The 16,514-nt window shown below is 49.7% G+C and overlaps 1 protein-coding gene across 1 annotated transcript; it reads right to left on the bottom strand.

The window, feature by feature from the left end:
• Positions 1–2,855: 2,855 nt before the first annotated feature.
• Positions 2,856–16,106, bottom strand: LOC139000544 (histone-lysine N-methyltransferase PRDM9-like). Its single transcript, XM_070402690.1, has 11 exons — positions 16,038–16,106; positions 15,814–15,934; positions 15,556–15,663; positions 12,705–12,754; positions 9,918–10,074; positions 9,221–9,322; positions 8,764–9,035; positions 8,297–8,364; positions 7,004–7,197; positions 4,031–4,483; positions 2,856–3,946 (listed from the first exon to the last, which is right to left on the bottom strand). The coding sequence occupies exons 1-11, from the start codon at positions 16,104–16,106 to the stop codon at positions 2,856–2,858; spliced, it is 2,685 nt and encodes an 894-aa protein (XP_070258791.1).
• Between the last annotated feature and the right edge of the window lie 408 nt (positions 16,107–16,514).

Below are 16,514 nucleotides of genomic sequence, written 5' to 3'. Positions count from 1 at the left end.
TCTGTGCCTTGTTTCCCCCCTGCACTCACCTGGCCAGCTTGGAACAAAGTTTGTTGTGCTTGTGATGCCCCAGTGGCACCTCAAGGTGTGGCTTCCTAGAGAAGGGAAGCTGTGACTGTGTGTGCTCACCCGCATGCATCCATGTAGCTTGTGCCTGTGGGGAGCTGACATGCCCTTACCTGTGGGCAGATGAGCTGAGGGAAAGCAGATGGAGGCCTCAACACCCGTGGCAGCCACTGGGGTCTCAGAGTGGGGGGTGTGATGGAGGCAGCTGGCCAGGCCGCCCTATTGCCTGGGCGGCTGATGTCATTTCTGCCCCGAGACAGTGGCCGGCCTCGTTGAGGGCAAGCACAGGGCCAGGTGCAGGAGCTGAGGAGCCAACAGGTGCAGCTGGAGAGGCCCTGGAGGCAGCAGGTGTCACCGGGACAGGACAGGGACTCAGCTGCCTGTTGGGGATGAAAGCTCAGTCCAGCAGCTGCCAGGGTGGCAGTAGGGGTGCACACTCCCAGCTCCCTGCTCATAGGGCCCTGAGACCCTGTGAGCAAGGCTGAGGCAAAAGTGCCTTTTTGTGACTTTGGACTGGGAGCCGCACGCCATTTGCACAGCACAGGTCAGCCCTGCTGTGAAGGAGGGAACCTTCAAGGGCCTGGGAGACAGAGGTGGAGTGGGGGCCACCATGGGGGCAGATGGCCACACCGGGGAAGTGGGGGGGAGTGAGCACCACCTGGTCGTGTGTGGTCCCCTCCCCACTGTATCTCAGTCCCAGCTTCTCACCCAGGGACGCCAGGATCTGCCCTCACATGCCCATCGCGGAAGCCACAGAACATGGACAATTCATGGCGTTTTCTCTGGGGATGGGGGTCGGGGCTTCACAGGGAAAGAAAACAAAACTGAAGAAACACACCTTCCTTCCATAAAAAAGCTTGAAGTAGAGAAAAGAATAATGGGTAATTATTATTGAAATCACCTAGTTCACATAGACTCTCTTCACAAGCCTGGTCACGGCAAGGGAAGGGTCTTTTCTTTTGTTTTCTTTATTTTTTTAATGTGATTTTTGATTTCCAAGAGAACGGGAGAGGGAGGGAGAGAGAAACATCAATGAGAGAATCATTGATGGGCTGCCTCTTGCAGGCCCTGCACTGGCGATCAAGCCCACAATCCGGGCATGTGCCCTGACCAGGAATTGAACCCTGACCTCCTGGTTCATAGGTCGATGCTCAACCACGGAGCCACACTTGCCAGGCGGGAGAGGGAAGGTCATGGTTCCAGGTCCTGGGTTTGGGTGCCCCCTTCAGGAACCCTCCTCCAGGAACAGGTGCTGTGCTAGGTCCCTCAGGCTGAGGGGATGACGGGCCCTCTCCGCATGTGCCTGCTCCCTGCATTGATGTCTGCTCTGTTGTAAGAAAAGCGGGGCCTCTGGTTGCTATCGCCCCCCTCGCCTCCCCAGGAAGACGCTTACCTCTTCCCTGGAGCCTCCCTGGACTCCCACCCATGGGCCCATGAGGGTCGGTGCTCCCGGCCTTGGTGGAAGTTACCTGTGAACCGGTGTCCAGGATGACCAACACGGCATGCCTGCTCTGCTCACTCGGGTCCATGGCCCATCAGACTCCCCGTAAGAAACGTGCAATTAAGGATCTCAGACGGGTCAGGGGAGGGTTAGACCCTCAGACCCAGGTACAAGGCCAGCACCAGGAGCTGCTGTGAGGTGGGATTCACACACACTGGGTGGTGAGGTGCACCCAGCAGCTCTCAGCAGGGTGGCGCGGGCCTTCTGTCCTGGTCACTCTCAGTGCCGCCTGCCCAGGTTCAGTGAGAGGGGGGGACCGGGGGGAGGCGCATGCCTGACCCCAGACCTCCTGCTCAGGCAGCCGAGTCCACACAGAGAGTAGTGGGGCTGCTGGAGCTCTGAACTGGCTCCCGGTCCCCCACTCCCTCTGCCTCCCTTGTCACCTCAAGGCCTGGCAGACGCTGTTCACCGAGAGAAGCGCGTTTTAGTCAACCTGAGCCAGAGGCACCGGTGCTGACCCCATTCTGAATGACACTCCAAAGGCTGAGCCACCCTCCCACTTTATAGATTGGAAAGAGGCACAGAGAGGTTGGGGGTCTTGCCTTAGGTCACACAGTTGTGAGGGCAGAGCTGAGACTCAAACCCTTGTGGGCGGACCTGGCGCCCACATGCTGTGCCCACACAAGTTGCCAATGCTACAGAGGCAGTAAGAAGAGGGCGACCAGTGCTCAGACTGAGGCAGCACAGGTGCCTGCACCAAAACACGGCCACACACACACACACACACACACACGCACGCACCCACACCCACACGCACACGCTCACACTACCTGGCTTTCACCTGAGCCTACAGAGGTCTGAGGAATCAGGGGAGGAGCCAGGAGAAGCCAAGGGGTTGGTGGGGGGCTATTCCCATTCCTGGTGAGTCTGTCTCAAATCCCTCTCCCTGGCAGGAACCTCACTGGACTGACACCAGATTTCGCCTTCCTGGGTTCAGGTCTGTGGCTGAGCATTCTCTGTGGCCCTCCTGGAACTCTGCTTTCAGTGATAAGGGAGATGAGGCATGTCCGCTTCAGGTTTGTCTGGACACAAACTTTATTAAAACGAGGCCGAAACACCCATGGAGAACATGGTGTTGACATCCCCATAGCACTTAAGGAACTGTTTGTCTATTGCCTCTCCTCATAAAAGTGGAGGATGTTTGACCAGTGATTTCTCTACTAATTACACTCTTGCGGAGGGAAAGGGGCCAGCAGAATTCCTCTGAAGCCCCTCAGAGCTGGGGCATGAGGTATGTGGTGACGACACTTGACCTACAGCTGCTGAGGTGCAATTTAGGGCTAATGATTCATTCACCCTCAATGCAAACACCAGACTTCTCCCCTGAGTGTGTTCTCTGGTGACTGATGAGATGTGACGTCCGTGTAAAGCCTCGCCCACACTCCCTGCACACATAGGGCTTCTCCCCTGAATGTGTCCTCTGGTGTCTGATGAGAGATGAGTTTGTTGTAAAGCCTCGCCCACACTCTCTGCACACATAGGGCTTTTCCCCTGAGTGTGTCCTCTGGTGTGTGATGAGAGATGACTTCATTGAGAAGCCTCGCCCACACTCTCTGCACACATAGGGCTTCTCCCCCGAGTGTTTCCTCTGGTGTGTGATGAGATTAGACTTCGTTCTAAAGCCTTGTCCACACTCTATGCACACATAGGGCTTCTCTCCTGAGTGTGTCCTCTGGTGTGTGATGAGAGTAGACTTCGTTCTAAAGCCTCGCCCACACTCCCTGCACACATAGGGCTTCTCCCCTGAGTGTGTCCTCTGGTGAATGATGAGATGTGACGTCCGTGTAAAGCCTCGCCCACACTCCCTGCAGACATAGGGCTTCTCCCCTGAGTGTGTCCTCTGGTGTCTGATGAGAGATGACTTCTGTGTAAAGCCTTGCCCACATTCCCTGCAGACAAAAGGCTTCTCCCCTGAATGTGTTCTCTGGTGTTTTTTGAGATCTGACTTCATTGCAAAGCCTCGCCCACACTCCCTGCACACATAGGGCTTCTCCCCTGAGTGTGTTCTCTGGTGTTTGATGAGATCTGACTTCGTTGCAAAGCCTCGCCCACACTCCCTGCACACATAGGGCTTCTCCCCTGAGTCTGTCCTCTGGTGTCTGATGAGATGTGACATATCTCTTAAGCCTCGCCCACACTCCCTGCAGACAAAAGGCTTCTCCCCTGAGTGTGTTCTCTGGTGTTTTTTGAGATCTGACTTGGTTGCAAAGCCTCGCCCACACTCCCTGCACACATAGGGCTTCTCCCCTGAGTGTGTCCTCTGGTGTCTGCTGAGATGTGACATATTTCTAAAGCCTCGCCCACACTCCCTGCACACATAGGGCTTCTCCCCTGAGTGTGTCCTCTGGTGTTTGATGAGATTTGACTTCTGTGTAAAGCCTCGCTCACACTCCCTGCACACATAGGGCTTCTCCTCTGAGTATGTCCTCTGGTGTGTGTTGATATGTGACCCATCATCGAAGCCTTGCCCACACCCTCCAGGCTGGATTGTTATAATTTTTGACATTCTTACTCCCACAGATAATTTGCCTGTGTTCTTTAGATTCACGCTGTGGCCTGGGCTGGGCGTTTCCTCCATTATTTTCTCATGCTCACTGGAGCTCCCCATTTGTCCATTGGGAGGCTTGCAAGAGGCCCTTGAAGTTTCCCAGTGTCTGATCCTTTTAAGCAAAGTTGTGGACCTTCCTTTGACCTCTTGACCTTCAGCGTTGTCATTCCACTCATGTGGACCAGTATGTTGCTGCTGCTGTTGATTCTGACGCTCTGGGCCGGGTTCCTCTGACTGGAGGTGGTTTCCTGCAGATGCTCCTGGCAGAATCTCAGAGAGGTGATTGCGTTTCACATGTTGGCTGAGGAATGTCTGACTGGAGAAGGCCACAGAGCATGAGGGACAGGGGTGGATCTCTGGCTTTGGTTCTGCTGAAGAAGAAAGTTTTGGTCAGGGCAGGTGTGGGCAAGGCTGCCGGTGCGGTATCCTCTGTCTCCTGGTAAGACCTGGCCCCGGAATCATTCTTACTGTGTTGACAGTGCAAGCTTTGCCTCCCACAAAATGTTCCTTCACAGTCTATTTTTCTTTTTCTTTGTCTGCACTACTCTTCTTCAGAAATCCAGAGACCCCATATCTAAAGTCTTTTCTACACCCCTGGCCAGTGTGAATCAGTGGATAGAGCCTCAGCCTGTGGACTGAAAGGTCCGGGTTAAATTTCCATCAAGGGCATGTGCCTCGCTTGCAGGCTTCTCCCCGGCCCGTGCCCTGGTCAGGGCATGTGCAGGAGGCAACAAATCGATGTGTTTCTCTCATATTGATATTTCTCTTGGTCTTTCCCTCTCTCTTACACTCTCTATAAAAATCAATGGGAAAATATCCTTGGGTGAGGGTTGAAAAGAAAGAAGATCTTACAGATCAAGGACCATCAGTAGCCATTTAACTCCTTATATGGGTGGGACTATTGTGACCTTTCCATGTACGTGTATCTTCTAAGTCATGTTAAAGAGAAAAACCACAGGCCCGGCCAGGTAGGTCAGTGGTTGAGCATCAACCCATGAACCAGGGCTTCACCAGTTCAATTCCTGGTCAGGGCACATGCCCAGGTTTTGTGCATGATCCCAGCAGGAGGCAGATGACCCATGTTGATATTTCTATCTCTCTCTTCGTTTCCCTTCCTCTCTCTATCAATCAATAAAAATATTTAAAAATAGAGAAACCATAGGCCCCAACTAGCAATTGCTTCTCTCTCAGTTTTCCACAAATCATAAAATGGAAATATGTCTTTCCTCACACAGTATTCCTACTTGATTTCTTTCAGTGTTAGCCTATTTCAAATACACTACAAAATCCTGTTTCAAAATATCTTTCCAACCATCCCCCAGCCAGTGTGGCTCTGTAGATAGAGCATCGCCTTGGGGACTCCAGGGTCCTGGGTTTGATTCTAGTCAAGGGCACATATCTTGGTTGCAAGCTCAATCCCCAGCCCTGGTTGGGGTGTGTGTGGGAGGCAAGCTACTGATGTTTCTCTCTCTCTCTCTCTCTCTCTCTCTCTCTCTTTCTCTCTCTCTCTCTCTCCCCCCCCCCTTCCTTCTACTCTCTCTCAAAACAAATTAGTGGAAAAATATCATCGGGTGAGGATTAACAACAACAACAAAAATATTTCCCCAATCCTGCTTCTTACACTCCTGACATCCGTCCCTCTCCAGCCAGTCCGCCTTCCTCTCTCACTTGGAGTTGAAATAATCTCGGAGGGGATTCCCCACTGAAGTTTATTTTCCAAAAAATTAACAAAGCATAATTTTAGAACATGCCACTCTGCAGCTGAAAACTGCCCAATTGTCCCCTCTCACTCAAGAAAGTCCCCAGTATCTCAGCTTGGATCATAGGCACTGTATTTCCAGGCTGCTAGGCATCTGTCCAACCTCCGTTCTTACCCTCTGTACCGAGACTGAGACAGGAGTAGCCCTCAGAAAGATCAACACACCCCACCTCTTTCCTTTCCTGCACCAGCCGCTCCCTCTGCCCGGGACCCAGTGCCACAGGTGTTGTAAATGTTATCTCCTGAGAAAGCCCTCCCCTGACCTTCTGAATCCGACACACCCACCCTCCCCTCACACTGATCCCTAGGCACTTGTCCCGGGCCCGTTTTCTCCAAAGCGCTAATCACTGTGTACTATTAAGCACATGCACACATGTATGCCCAGGCTTCCCTCCTTCACCAGCCAGCTCCCAGGAGCAGTGATTCTGATCATCGTGTTAATCTGTATTTCCAGCTCCCGGAACCCTGTGTGGCACCGAGTAGGAATTCACATGACAAGTCAATGAAATAATGAATGAACGCATGTTAACACACACATTTCATTTAGAAATATGCAGTAAATGAAGAAGAAACAGCTAAAGTGTTCCAAAAAAACAACAACAGCCCCACAAACAACCACGTTGATGAGAGAGCTGGTTAAGTGCCTGAAACCTTTTTTTTTCTTTTTGCCTCTAATCCTTTCAGCACTATATGATGCTGTGCATTTTGTGCATGAAGTATTTTTAAAAATGGAACACAAATTGGCCCTGGCCAGTGTGGCTCAGTTGGTTGAGCATTGTCCCATTCACCCAGAGGTAGCCAGTTTGATTCCTGGTCAGGGCACATGTCTGGGTGGTGGACTTGACTCCCAGTAGGGGGCATGAAAGAGGCAGCAGATTGATATTTCTCTCCCTCTCCCTTCATCTCGGTCTCTAAAACCAATAAAAGCATATTTTTAGAAATTAGAACAAAAATAAAAATATTAAAATTGTTCCTAAGAATCAAAGACCTATGTGATGAATCATCAATTTCTGAAGCATCTGATTTGAAGCTTTACTGACTCTAGAGTGGATTTTACTCTGCTTGAGAGTTGGACCATGAAAACTTCTACAAATTCCTTCTTTCCATGTTGAAGAAGAGTGGTGCCCACCTCTCCCGGCCACAAGCTCTGTCTTCCACTTGCTTCCCCACTTGATGCCCAGCTTTTGGCCATACTCTTCTCCATACCAGACCAGCAGCTCACAGCCCTTCCTCACGACCTGGCAGGTTCGGTAGAAAATCTGCCTGTGATATTGAACGGCCACCAGGTTCTGTTCTTCCTCATCCCGGGCGCAGTTCACATACCTGGGGTTGAGGCAGATGAAAGGAAAGAAAACCACAGGCGATTAGTTTCCACTACCTGTCATATTCGTGTCCAGCTCCTCACTGACGCTTAAGGCCCTCAGCACTGATGGCACCCACACCCACGCTCCAGGGGAAACTTCTGTTCAATGTCCGAGCCTCTGTCACAATGTCAAGTGAATTCCTGTCCCTAAGTCCTGCTCTCAGTGCTCATCCTGCCTAATGCCATTTCCAAAGCATCATCCCAGACTTTCCCATCAAACCCGGGGACCTTGAGCTTCTCTAAGCTCTAAGTCAGGTTCTGTGTGACACCACAGAACTCAGTGCTTGATCTAGGACTCTGCTTCTGGATTAGCTCACATCATTCAACACTCAGTCCAAGTCTACCTTCTCTTCAGAGGCCTTTCTCGAGTCTCCCCACACTTTATTGAAGGCATCGTTCAGTTGACTCCCCCAGGTTCCCACAGAAACTTGGAGGTCTCTTTTTCTTAGAAAAATAACACAGAACAATACTAGCTTATTCATAATCTGTGTCCCCTAATACAAGAGAGCCCCTCAGGAAAGGGCCATGAGCACTATTACTCTGCAGGCTCCAACACCCAGTTCTAGTTAGAAGTGAGGCTGGGATGATGTGCTGCCCTCACAGGTTTAGACTATCCTTGGTTTAAGGCTATCTGGGCACTGGGCACTCCTTGAAAAATAGGAAAATTATAGTTAAAGATTAATGAAATAAAATGTTTCATGTCCATCTGCAGTAAGACCTCCCTAGGGTCATGGATTGTGTGATCTGTGTAGGTAATGAATTCCTTCCTCTAAAATGGAACATGTAAGTGTTTAATGTCCGTTAGATAAATCACAGAGTAATCCAATGTTCTCAAGGTTTTCCCAGTGCCCAAACTAGAAACTTGTATTTTGAGGACATATGCTATACTTTTACCTCCTCTTTTCCTAAATGTCTCTTGATGTTCAAGATCACTGTATGGAGAAAAAAGGGGAACAGGGGACTGAGGGAGACCATTAGCGAGGCATAATGGGAAGAACAGATGTGTGGGCTGTCAGGCATGAGTATCCTCTCTGGCACTCAGAAGCCCAGTGACCTTACCTCATCCAGTTGGCCTGAGATGCATCCTTTCCATCCACATACTCATAGCAGTTTCTCGCTTTGGTGATCTGCATTTCAGGAAAAGAAGTTAAAGGCTGTGTGTGTGTGTGTGTGTGTGTGTGTGTGTGTGTGTACATAATAGAATACTTACTCTACTGTCATCAAATATCTTTCAGCCTGCATGGTGATTCAACTCCCAATGATGATCACAGGATATTTTTCTGACTCATCACCTACAGATCTGAGTTGATTTGCCCATTAAGCAGGAGCCCCACAAGGGAGGAGTCTGTACCACTTTGCTCCTGATCTTTAGAGAGGAGCTACATGTTCATGCAAAGTCTGCTCAGTACACAGAGCTCACTAACCATATTGTCCCCATCCATGTCCCAGCATGTAGAAGGTGGGGCCCACCAAGCCACAGGAGGGACGTGGCAAGCCAGAGGACAGGGAAGAGGTAAACTTCTCACCAGCCAGGAGTAGCCGCTGTTGGCTGTGGCTTCATCTTCTGTGATCTGACCCTCATAAGGGCCAAAGTACAGGTCCACCGGCAGATCACATTCCTCATTCCACACTCCAAGCCCAGCCTCAGGGATGCCTGATGGTCCGATTCTCAACCCAGGTGGCAGAGTGAGGGCTGAGCGGTTGGCATGACCCTTGTCCACGGCACTGTCTTTTACAAACGTAGGAGGTCCATGCACAGCACAGTTGTTAATGAAGAAGTTCTGACACTTCTCACAATCTGGAGGCAAGAGCAACAGGTATTAGTCAGGGTGCAGTGCATGTTCCTGGACATGAAGAGCTTCAGAAAGAGCTCACATCAGTGAGCCTCAATCCTGTACTCCTGGTCACGAGAGGAGAGGAATGATTTGGGTACCCAATTATTGCATCAAGACATAACATGCTCCTTGGTGAGGGTCAGCTTACAGAGGTAGTCATCGTCCTGGGGCTCGCTGATCTCTTGGTAGACATGGTCCTTTCTCTCCCGTAGGCTATACGTCTTCACTTTGATCTCCTGTCTCCTGAGGTCTACGTGGGAGAAGAGCAGGTGAACCATGGTAGGTGAGGTCTGGAACATTAGTCCCCATCTTGTCAGAAAACACACAATGTCCTCCCATCAAATGATCACTGTCCTTTTATAGTATCTTGTATTTTCCTCCGTTAACTAAAAGACTAGCACTCCATACTGACTAATGATGGCTGATTCAATTTTAGTTTCTAGATGATCCCATTATCAGGTTCAACCTCCCAACCTTTAGTCATTCATAAAAGATGTAGTAAGGGCACATCATGTGTTCGGCACTGAGTAAAGACCTGGGCACACAACACCAAGAGAATATGGTTGCTATTATCACACATGGATTTATTGGACAACTTGCATGTGTCAATTGTTTGAGATTTAATTTAATGCTTCCAAACTATATGTGAACCATGTTTCCTTATGTTCACTTTACACATTAGCATTCAGGAGCTCAGAGAGTTTGTAAGATTAGCTCAAAGCTTCAGTGCTAACTCCAGTTTCAAATCCAGGCCTGTGCAAAGTCCACCCCACGTACCTAGGCTATACTGATCAGTCTTTCTAGAGGAATTAGTGGAACTGAAATCTCCAAATTATTTAACTTACCCAATTTCAATCTAGGGTGCTGTCCGGAGGTTCTTGCTTCTCCAGGAGAGGGCACTGGTTTCTGGGTCTGCTCTGAGCCACTTGTGGTCAACAAATTTGCTGTTCCTGACAATTCCTCCAAACTAGACTCATTACTTAATGGCATCCTGGACTTTGCCTTCAATGTGAAAGTCACATATTAAAAGGTACCATGCATTTATTTAATTATGTAGGCTTTATGATATATTTTCACATACAAGACTTTAATGAACACCTCAACAACTCTTTGAAATACCTGGGAAGTATGAATATTAGAGGAAAAAGAAATGGCCAATGTGGGTTGTGAATTGAAGACTAGAACCCATGCTTTAAGGATCTTTTTTTTATACAACAGTGAGAGTGAAGGATACTGGGAAGAGAATAAGTCATAGTGGGGCCCTAACCAGTGTAGCTCAGTTTATAGAGTGTCAGCCTGGGGACTGAAGGATCCTGAGTTCGATTCCGATCAAGAGCGACTGCCTTGGCTGCAGGCTCCTCCTCCCTGGCCTGGGCCCTGGTCTGGGCTTATGCAGGAGGCAACCAATCAATGTGTCTCTCACATTGATATTTCTCTCTCTCTCTCTCTCTCTCTCTCTCTCTCTCTCTCTCTCTCTCTCTCTCTCCCTCCCTCTTGCTGTCTCTCTCTGTCTCTTTCTCTTCTATTCTCCCTAAAAATCAATGAGAAAATATCCTTGGGTGAGGATTAAGAAAACGAAAGAAAGAAAGAAAAATAGTTGGGAGAGCCCTGGCTGGTGTAGCTCAGTTGGTTGAACTGAAGGATTGCCCGTTCCATTCCTGGTCATGGTACATGCCCCGGTTACAGGTTAGATCCCAGGTTGGGGTCTATGTAGAAGGCAACCGATGCATGTTTTTCTTGCTCACTGATGCTTCTCTCCCTCTCCCTTCCTCTCTCCCTCTCTCTCAAATCAGTAAAAACATATATTTTTTAAAAGAAATGGCTGGCAGAAACCTATCATGACCATAAGGAAAATTATGCTAAAACTAGAGGCCCAGTGCACGAATTCAGGCATCAGTGGGGTCCCTCGGCCTGGCCTGTGGGATCGGGCCAAAACTGGCTCTCTGACATTCCCTGAGAGGTCCTGGATTGGGAGAGGGCACAGGCCAGGCCGAGGCACCCCACTGGGGCACGATCGGGGCTGGGGAGGGATGCGGGAGGTTGGCCAGCCAGGGAGGGACCGCAGGAGGACTCCAGGGTGTGTCCGGCCATCTCGCTCAGTCCCGATCAACTGGACCCCAGCAGCAAGCTAACCTATAGTTCAGAGCGTCTTCCCCCTGGTGATCAGTGCACGTCATAGCGAGCAGTTAGCGGCATTAGCGTATCATCAGCATATTATGCTTTGATTGGTTGAACGGACGACTGGACACTTAGCATATTAGGCTTTTATTATGTAGGATGTGCAAATTACTATATCATGGAAAGAATATTTGTGAGTAGATTAGTTGGTTCCCACCAATTCTGTTTGAATAAGGTTGTGCTACTAGCTAGTTTTCTTCATTTTCCTGACCTATAACATGCTAATTCTTAATGTTATAATGAACATGAAATATAATGGTGTTCACCAAAGTGTTCTGTGAGCTCTTTGATACAGTATGACTGTGAGATTACAGTCCTGCTATCAACGTACCTCTCAGCCATCTCTATATTTGAAATCACATGTAAATTATCTTCATTATCTTTTGACCCTATTCTAGTTTAATTTGTAAATTTGAAAGCACTCTTTAGCAAACATTCAGGGGTCCTCAGGGACCCTGAGCTGGGCCTGGGACTTCTAGGAGAGAAGAATCTGGTGTGAACCAAAGAGCTCACAATGCAGAGGTAGGCAGGTGGAGCAAATGATTCAAACAAGATGACACTGGCCTAATTTGAGCTCAGAGAAAAAAGCCATACTTCTTCTTACTGGAATGAGCATTCAAAACCAGATCCAGATGGGTGAGCTTCTATTGGATAGTGTGTCATCTCTATGAAGTCCTTAAGTCACTTTATTGCTTATTGTTTCGCAATAAGGCACTTTATTGATTTCTCACCATCTTTTAGCTAAACCTTCTTGGATGGTTTCGCAATAAGTCACTTTATTGCTTATTGTTTCGTCAAGTCTGAAGCTCCCCACAGTTGAGAGATGCTTTCTTTTATTTGACTAGGAGGCTCTGATGCTGGGGTTCCTATGTCCTTCTTCATGTGGGATCATGCACCGTGCAAACTGCCTAGATGTCAGTGAGCTTCCGCGAGTCGCAAGTCTTAGTGCATCTCTCACTGCAGCATAGCGTTTGGAATCAGCAGTCAGTGAAAGATGTAATCATGGATGGATAAGACAGTGGAAAGTGCATAAAACTATGGAAATTTTAATGAGCTTGTAAGTGGTTTAGAGATGAAGCTATGGATTAGATTGCATGCCCACCAATACTGTGATCTCAGACATATAATCAAACACTTCTATATGTCAGAAACCTCAGGTTCCTCATCAGAAATGGTGATAGTTATAGTACCTACCTCAGAGGGTTGTGGTAAGGTTTAAGTGAGTTTATTCAGGTAGAATTCTTAGAGTCAGTAGCGTTGTGAAGATAAAACCCATGGTAGCTACGATTGTTGCTCAAGTTATTAACGACTAAGATGATATTGAGCATTTTGTTGAAGAGGTCAGGAAAGGAAGGTGGCAGTTTCTAGGGTGCACTCTGATTTTTTGCTCCTCTTCCCTGCATTTGCATCCAGGAGGAAGATTTTCTTTTCCACAGGATTTGGGAAATACTCACCTTCTGATGTTTATTCTGTTCCACTCTGCAGGCCATCCAGGAAGGTTTAGCTAAAAGATGGTGAGAAATCAATAATATATATTATTATTATATAATTATATTAATATATAATTTCAGAGAGGAAGGGAGAGGGCGAGGGAGAGAGAGATAGAAACATCAATGATGATAGAGAATCATAGATTATCTGCCTCCTGAACACCTCACACAAGGGATGGAGCCCACAACCCGGGCATGTGCCCTGACCAGGAATCGAACTGTGACCTCCTGGTTCACAGGTTGACGCTCAATCTCTGAGCCACGCCTGCCGGGTGAGAAATCAGTTTTGATTGGCAATTGTTTCAAAATATGCAGGTTCTTATTCTTTCAGAATCCTGAATTAGAGGGTATTCCCAGGACAGACCAAGGATGATTGGAAAAAGTTTTTTTGATGTTTCAGTAGGCTTATGCTTTTATTGGGAGCATCAGCTAATTTTCTTAAATGTTTAAAAACAGACAAAACCACATCTGTACTTCATCCTCTGTTCAATACATATATATATATATATATATATATATATATATATATATATATACACACACACACACACACACACACACATTTAAATTGGCCTATCCCTGGCTGGGCAGGTCAGTTGGTTGGAGGATTGTCTTGTGCACCACAAGGTTTTGGGTTCGATCCTTATTGGGGCGTACACGGGAGGCAACTGATGGATGTTCCTCTCTCACATTGATATTTCTGTCTCCCTCCCTTCCTCTCTCTAAATTCAATGAATATCCTTGGGTGACGATTTAAAAAATAAAATTGCCCTAAAAAGCAAAAAATAAAAAAATGGCCTTTCATAACAAGAGCATAATAAAGGTCATGTAACTGCTAAGAAACTCTACTCTGCAACCCGGCCCTTTCTCTTCTCTGTCTTCTGTCTTCACACTGGCCTTGTCCAGTCCAATGGCACCAGGACCACCTTGCCTCCTTTCTTTCTTATCCTTCCTCCTTTGCACATATGGACTGTGCCTACCTTCCCTTATCACTAGATTCTGATCAGCATGACACAGTCTTAAGAACAAAGAGGCAGGTCTATTCAGCACAGAAACAGAGTTTTGGGCAAGTTAGAGATAATGTCGTGACTTCAGCTATGTTTCAACCTCAGACCCATGGAACTACAGACCCTACCAACCAGACTTTCATGAAACCTGGCAGATGATGCCATGTCTGACAGGGAACCTGATCCAATGATGAACTACCTCCTACCCTGGCCCACAACCCAACCCCCTAACTACCATGAGTAATAATTTTCCCATATGTCCCCATGCAGGTCATAGAGCACGGCTCACCTGTCAGAACTTCCTCCTTCTATGTGATGACAACTCTTCTGAATTAGTTAATTTTTACTCACTTTTACGTTTTCGTATACTTACTTATTAATGTTCTATAAAAATACAATTATTTTATTATTTATTTTATTTTTCCCATCACCATTTATCCCCCTCTATAATTATTTTTCAATCCTGGGGATATATGTTTATTGATTTTAGAGGGATAGGAATAGAAAGAAAGAGAGGGAAACATGGATGTGAGCGAGAAGCATCGATCAGTTGTATCCCATACACTCCTTGACTGGGGATGGAACCCGAAACCTTTCTGGTGTATGGGAGGATGCTCCAACCACTGAGCCTCCTAGCCATGGCTATTTATTTATTTTTATTTTGAGAGAATGTTTATTAAAGCTGGGGACAGTGAAACAAGGAAGGGCTTAGGATAGAAGCAGCAGCAGGAGAGAGCCTAGGCGGGGCTGCTGTGTTGCTCTAGAAAGGTTATAGGAAAGAATTCAGACTAGGCGGGGCGGCTTTGTCTCATTGGAAAGTCATAGAAAAGGGGCCTTGGAGACAGGTTCAGGGGGTTAGCCTGAATGAGCTGCCACTGCCCGTACTCCCTGGTGCAAGTGTCCTGAGTCTCTTAGTTTAGGAGATGTACACCTGGGAGGGAAGTAGAGGTGGGAGGGAGAGGGGTATATTAGAGCCCCAGTGCACGAAATTTATAAATGTATGCACTGGTGGCAGGGTGGGGGTGGGGGAATCCCTCAGCCCAGCCTGTGTCCTCTGTGCCCTCTGGCAGTCTGGGAGCCTTGGGATCCATCGCCTGCAGAGAGAGGCCCCGTTCAGCAGCCCCAGCTCTGCATCGGTGGCCTGGCCTCCCTCTTTGGGGTGACGGGGAGCCCCCATTTATCACTCAGAGGCTAGTGGCCTGGGCCTCCCTCTGCAGGGCATCATGGGGGATGGTGGGGCCGACCCATTGCATTGCACAGGCTTTGGTTGGCCTGGCGCCAGTGGGTGTCATAGCCTGGTCATCTGGTGGGTACTTCAGCTGGTCCTCCCCGGATTTGCATACTATGGTTTCATTATTATAAACTTAGGGGGTGGGGCTGGGTGGAGGTGAGCAAAGGGGGAGAAATGGGGGACCTCTGTGATAGTGTCAACAATAAAATATTGTGACACATTTAAAGAGGTTCTGTGAACCTGGCCAGTGTGGTTCAGTGGTTGAGACTTGACCTATGAACCGTGAGGTCACGGTTAGTTGCCGGTCAGGGCCCAAGACCAGGTTCCCGGCACGATCCCGGTGGGGGGCCTGCAGGAGGCAGCGATGGAGGCTTCTCTCTCTCTCTCTCTCTCTCTCTCTCTCTCTCTCTCTCTCTCTCTTTCTCTCTCTAATGAATGTATTAATAAAAAGAGGTTTATGTGAACAGCCCCTGGCTGTGTAACTGCTTTGCCTCTTGCTTGTCCCTGTTAACTCCCGAGAGGCCGCCCGACCTGCACCCGGGACGGGGTCAGGCACCTGCGCGCCCTCCGATCGCACCTCGCGGCCTCGGAGTCCACTCTGGATCCGAGTCTTCGGAGTCCTCGGTCCGGGACTTGGCGGTCCTCCCGCGCCGACACATGAACGCGGGTCGAGGGGCCCTGAGACCTGGAAGGAGAGAAAGAAAGTCTGTCCTGCGGGCGAAGAGCTGAGGGAACGAACAGCAGAGCCAGCGCCGGCCGGGAGCGCGGAGCCCGGGGCGCCCTGGACTGAGCCCCCTCCCCCCGCCCCCACTCCCACCCCCCGCGGTCCCGTCACCGATGCTGAGCAGCGCCTCGTAGTTGCTCTTCACGTTCCGGTGCCGGGCTGGCTCCCAGGCCCCCATCTGCACCCACTCCTCCTGGGAGAAGACCGACACGTCCCTGCAGGCGGCCCTGGGCTGGAGGAGAGACCGTCCGTGCGTCTGTCCGCCCTGGCCCGAGTGGGGGCGCCCCTTCTCCACCTCCTCATCCCCCTCCCCCACCCCCTGCGGACCCCCTCACCTTGGGCCTGCGCCCCGCTCTCCCCGCCTCCTCCTCTGGGTGCTCCTGCTGGCCTCTGTCGGGGTTCATGGTGCCGCCACCTGAACCCCAGCCTGATGCCGAGGTGCCTGTGGAAGGAGGAGGCGTTGAGGGACCGGCTCCCGCCGGCAGGGCGTCCCCACGGGACAAAACTGGACCGGGGACCAAGGGCCTAGGCTGCGGCCAGTGAGACCCACCAGGGGGCGGTCTCCTTCCCGCGGGAGCCGGGGCGTCTCAGGTGGCGACTGAGGGGCGCGGTGTGGGGAGTCTGAGGAGCGGAGTTAGGGAGGACTAAGGGGCGGGGAGGGGACTGAGGGGCGCGGTGGGGGTCTGAGGGGCTTGGTCATGGGTGCGGTCTGTGGGGCGTGGTCGGGGGTGTGACGGGCGGGTCAGGGGGACCGAGGATCTCTCAGGAGGAAACCGGGGGTCTTTGGCTGGGGGTTGAAGGCCCGAGGCAAA

Source organism: Myotis yumanensis, unplaced genomic scaffold (genome assembly GCF_028538775.1).
Source record: "Myotis yumanensis isolate MYYU_CA2020_CCGP unplaced genomic scaffold, mMyoYum1.0.hap1 SCAF_24, whole genome shotgun sequence".
NCBI lineage: Eukaryota > Metazoa > Chordata > Mammalia > Chiroptera > Vespertilionidae > Myotis > Myotis yumanensis.
This window is presented reverse-complemented; position numbering and strand designations above follow the sequence as displayed.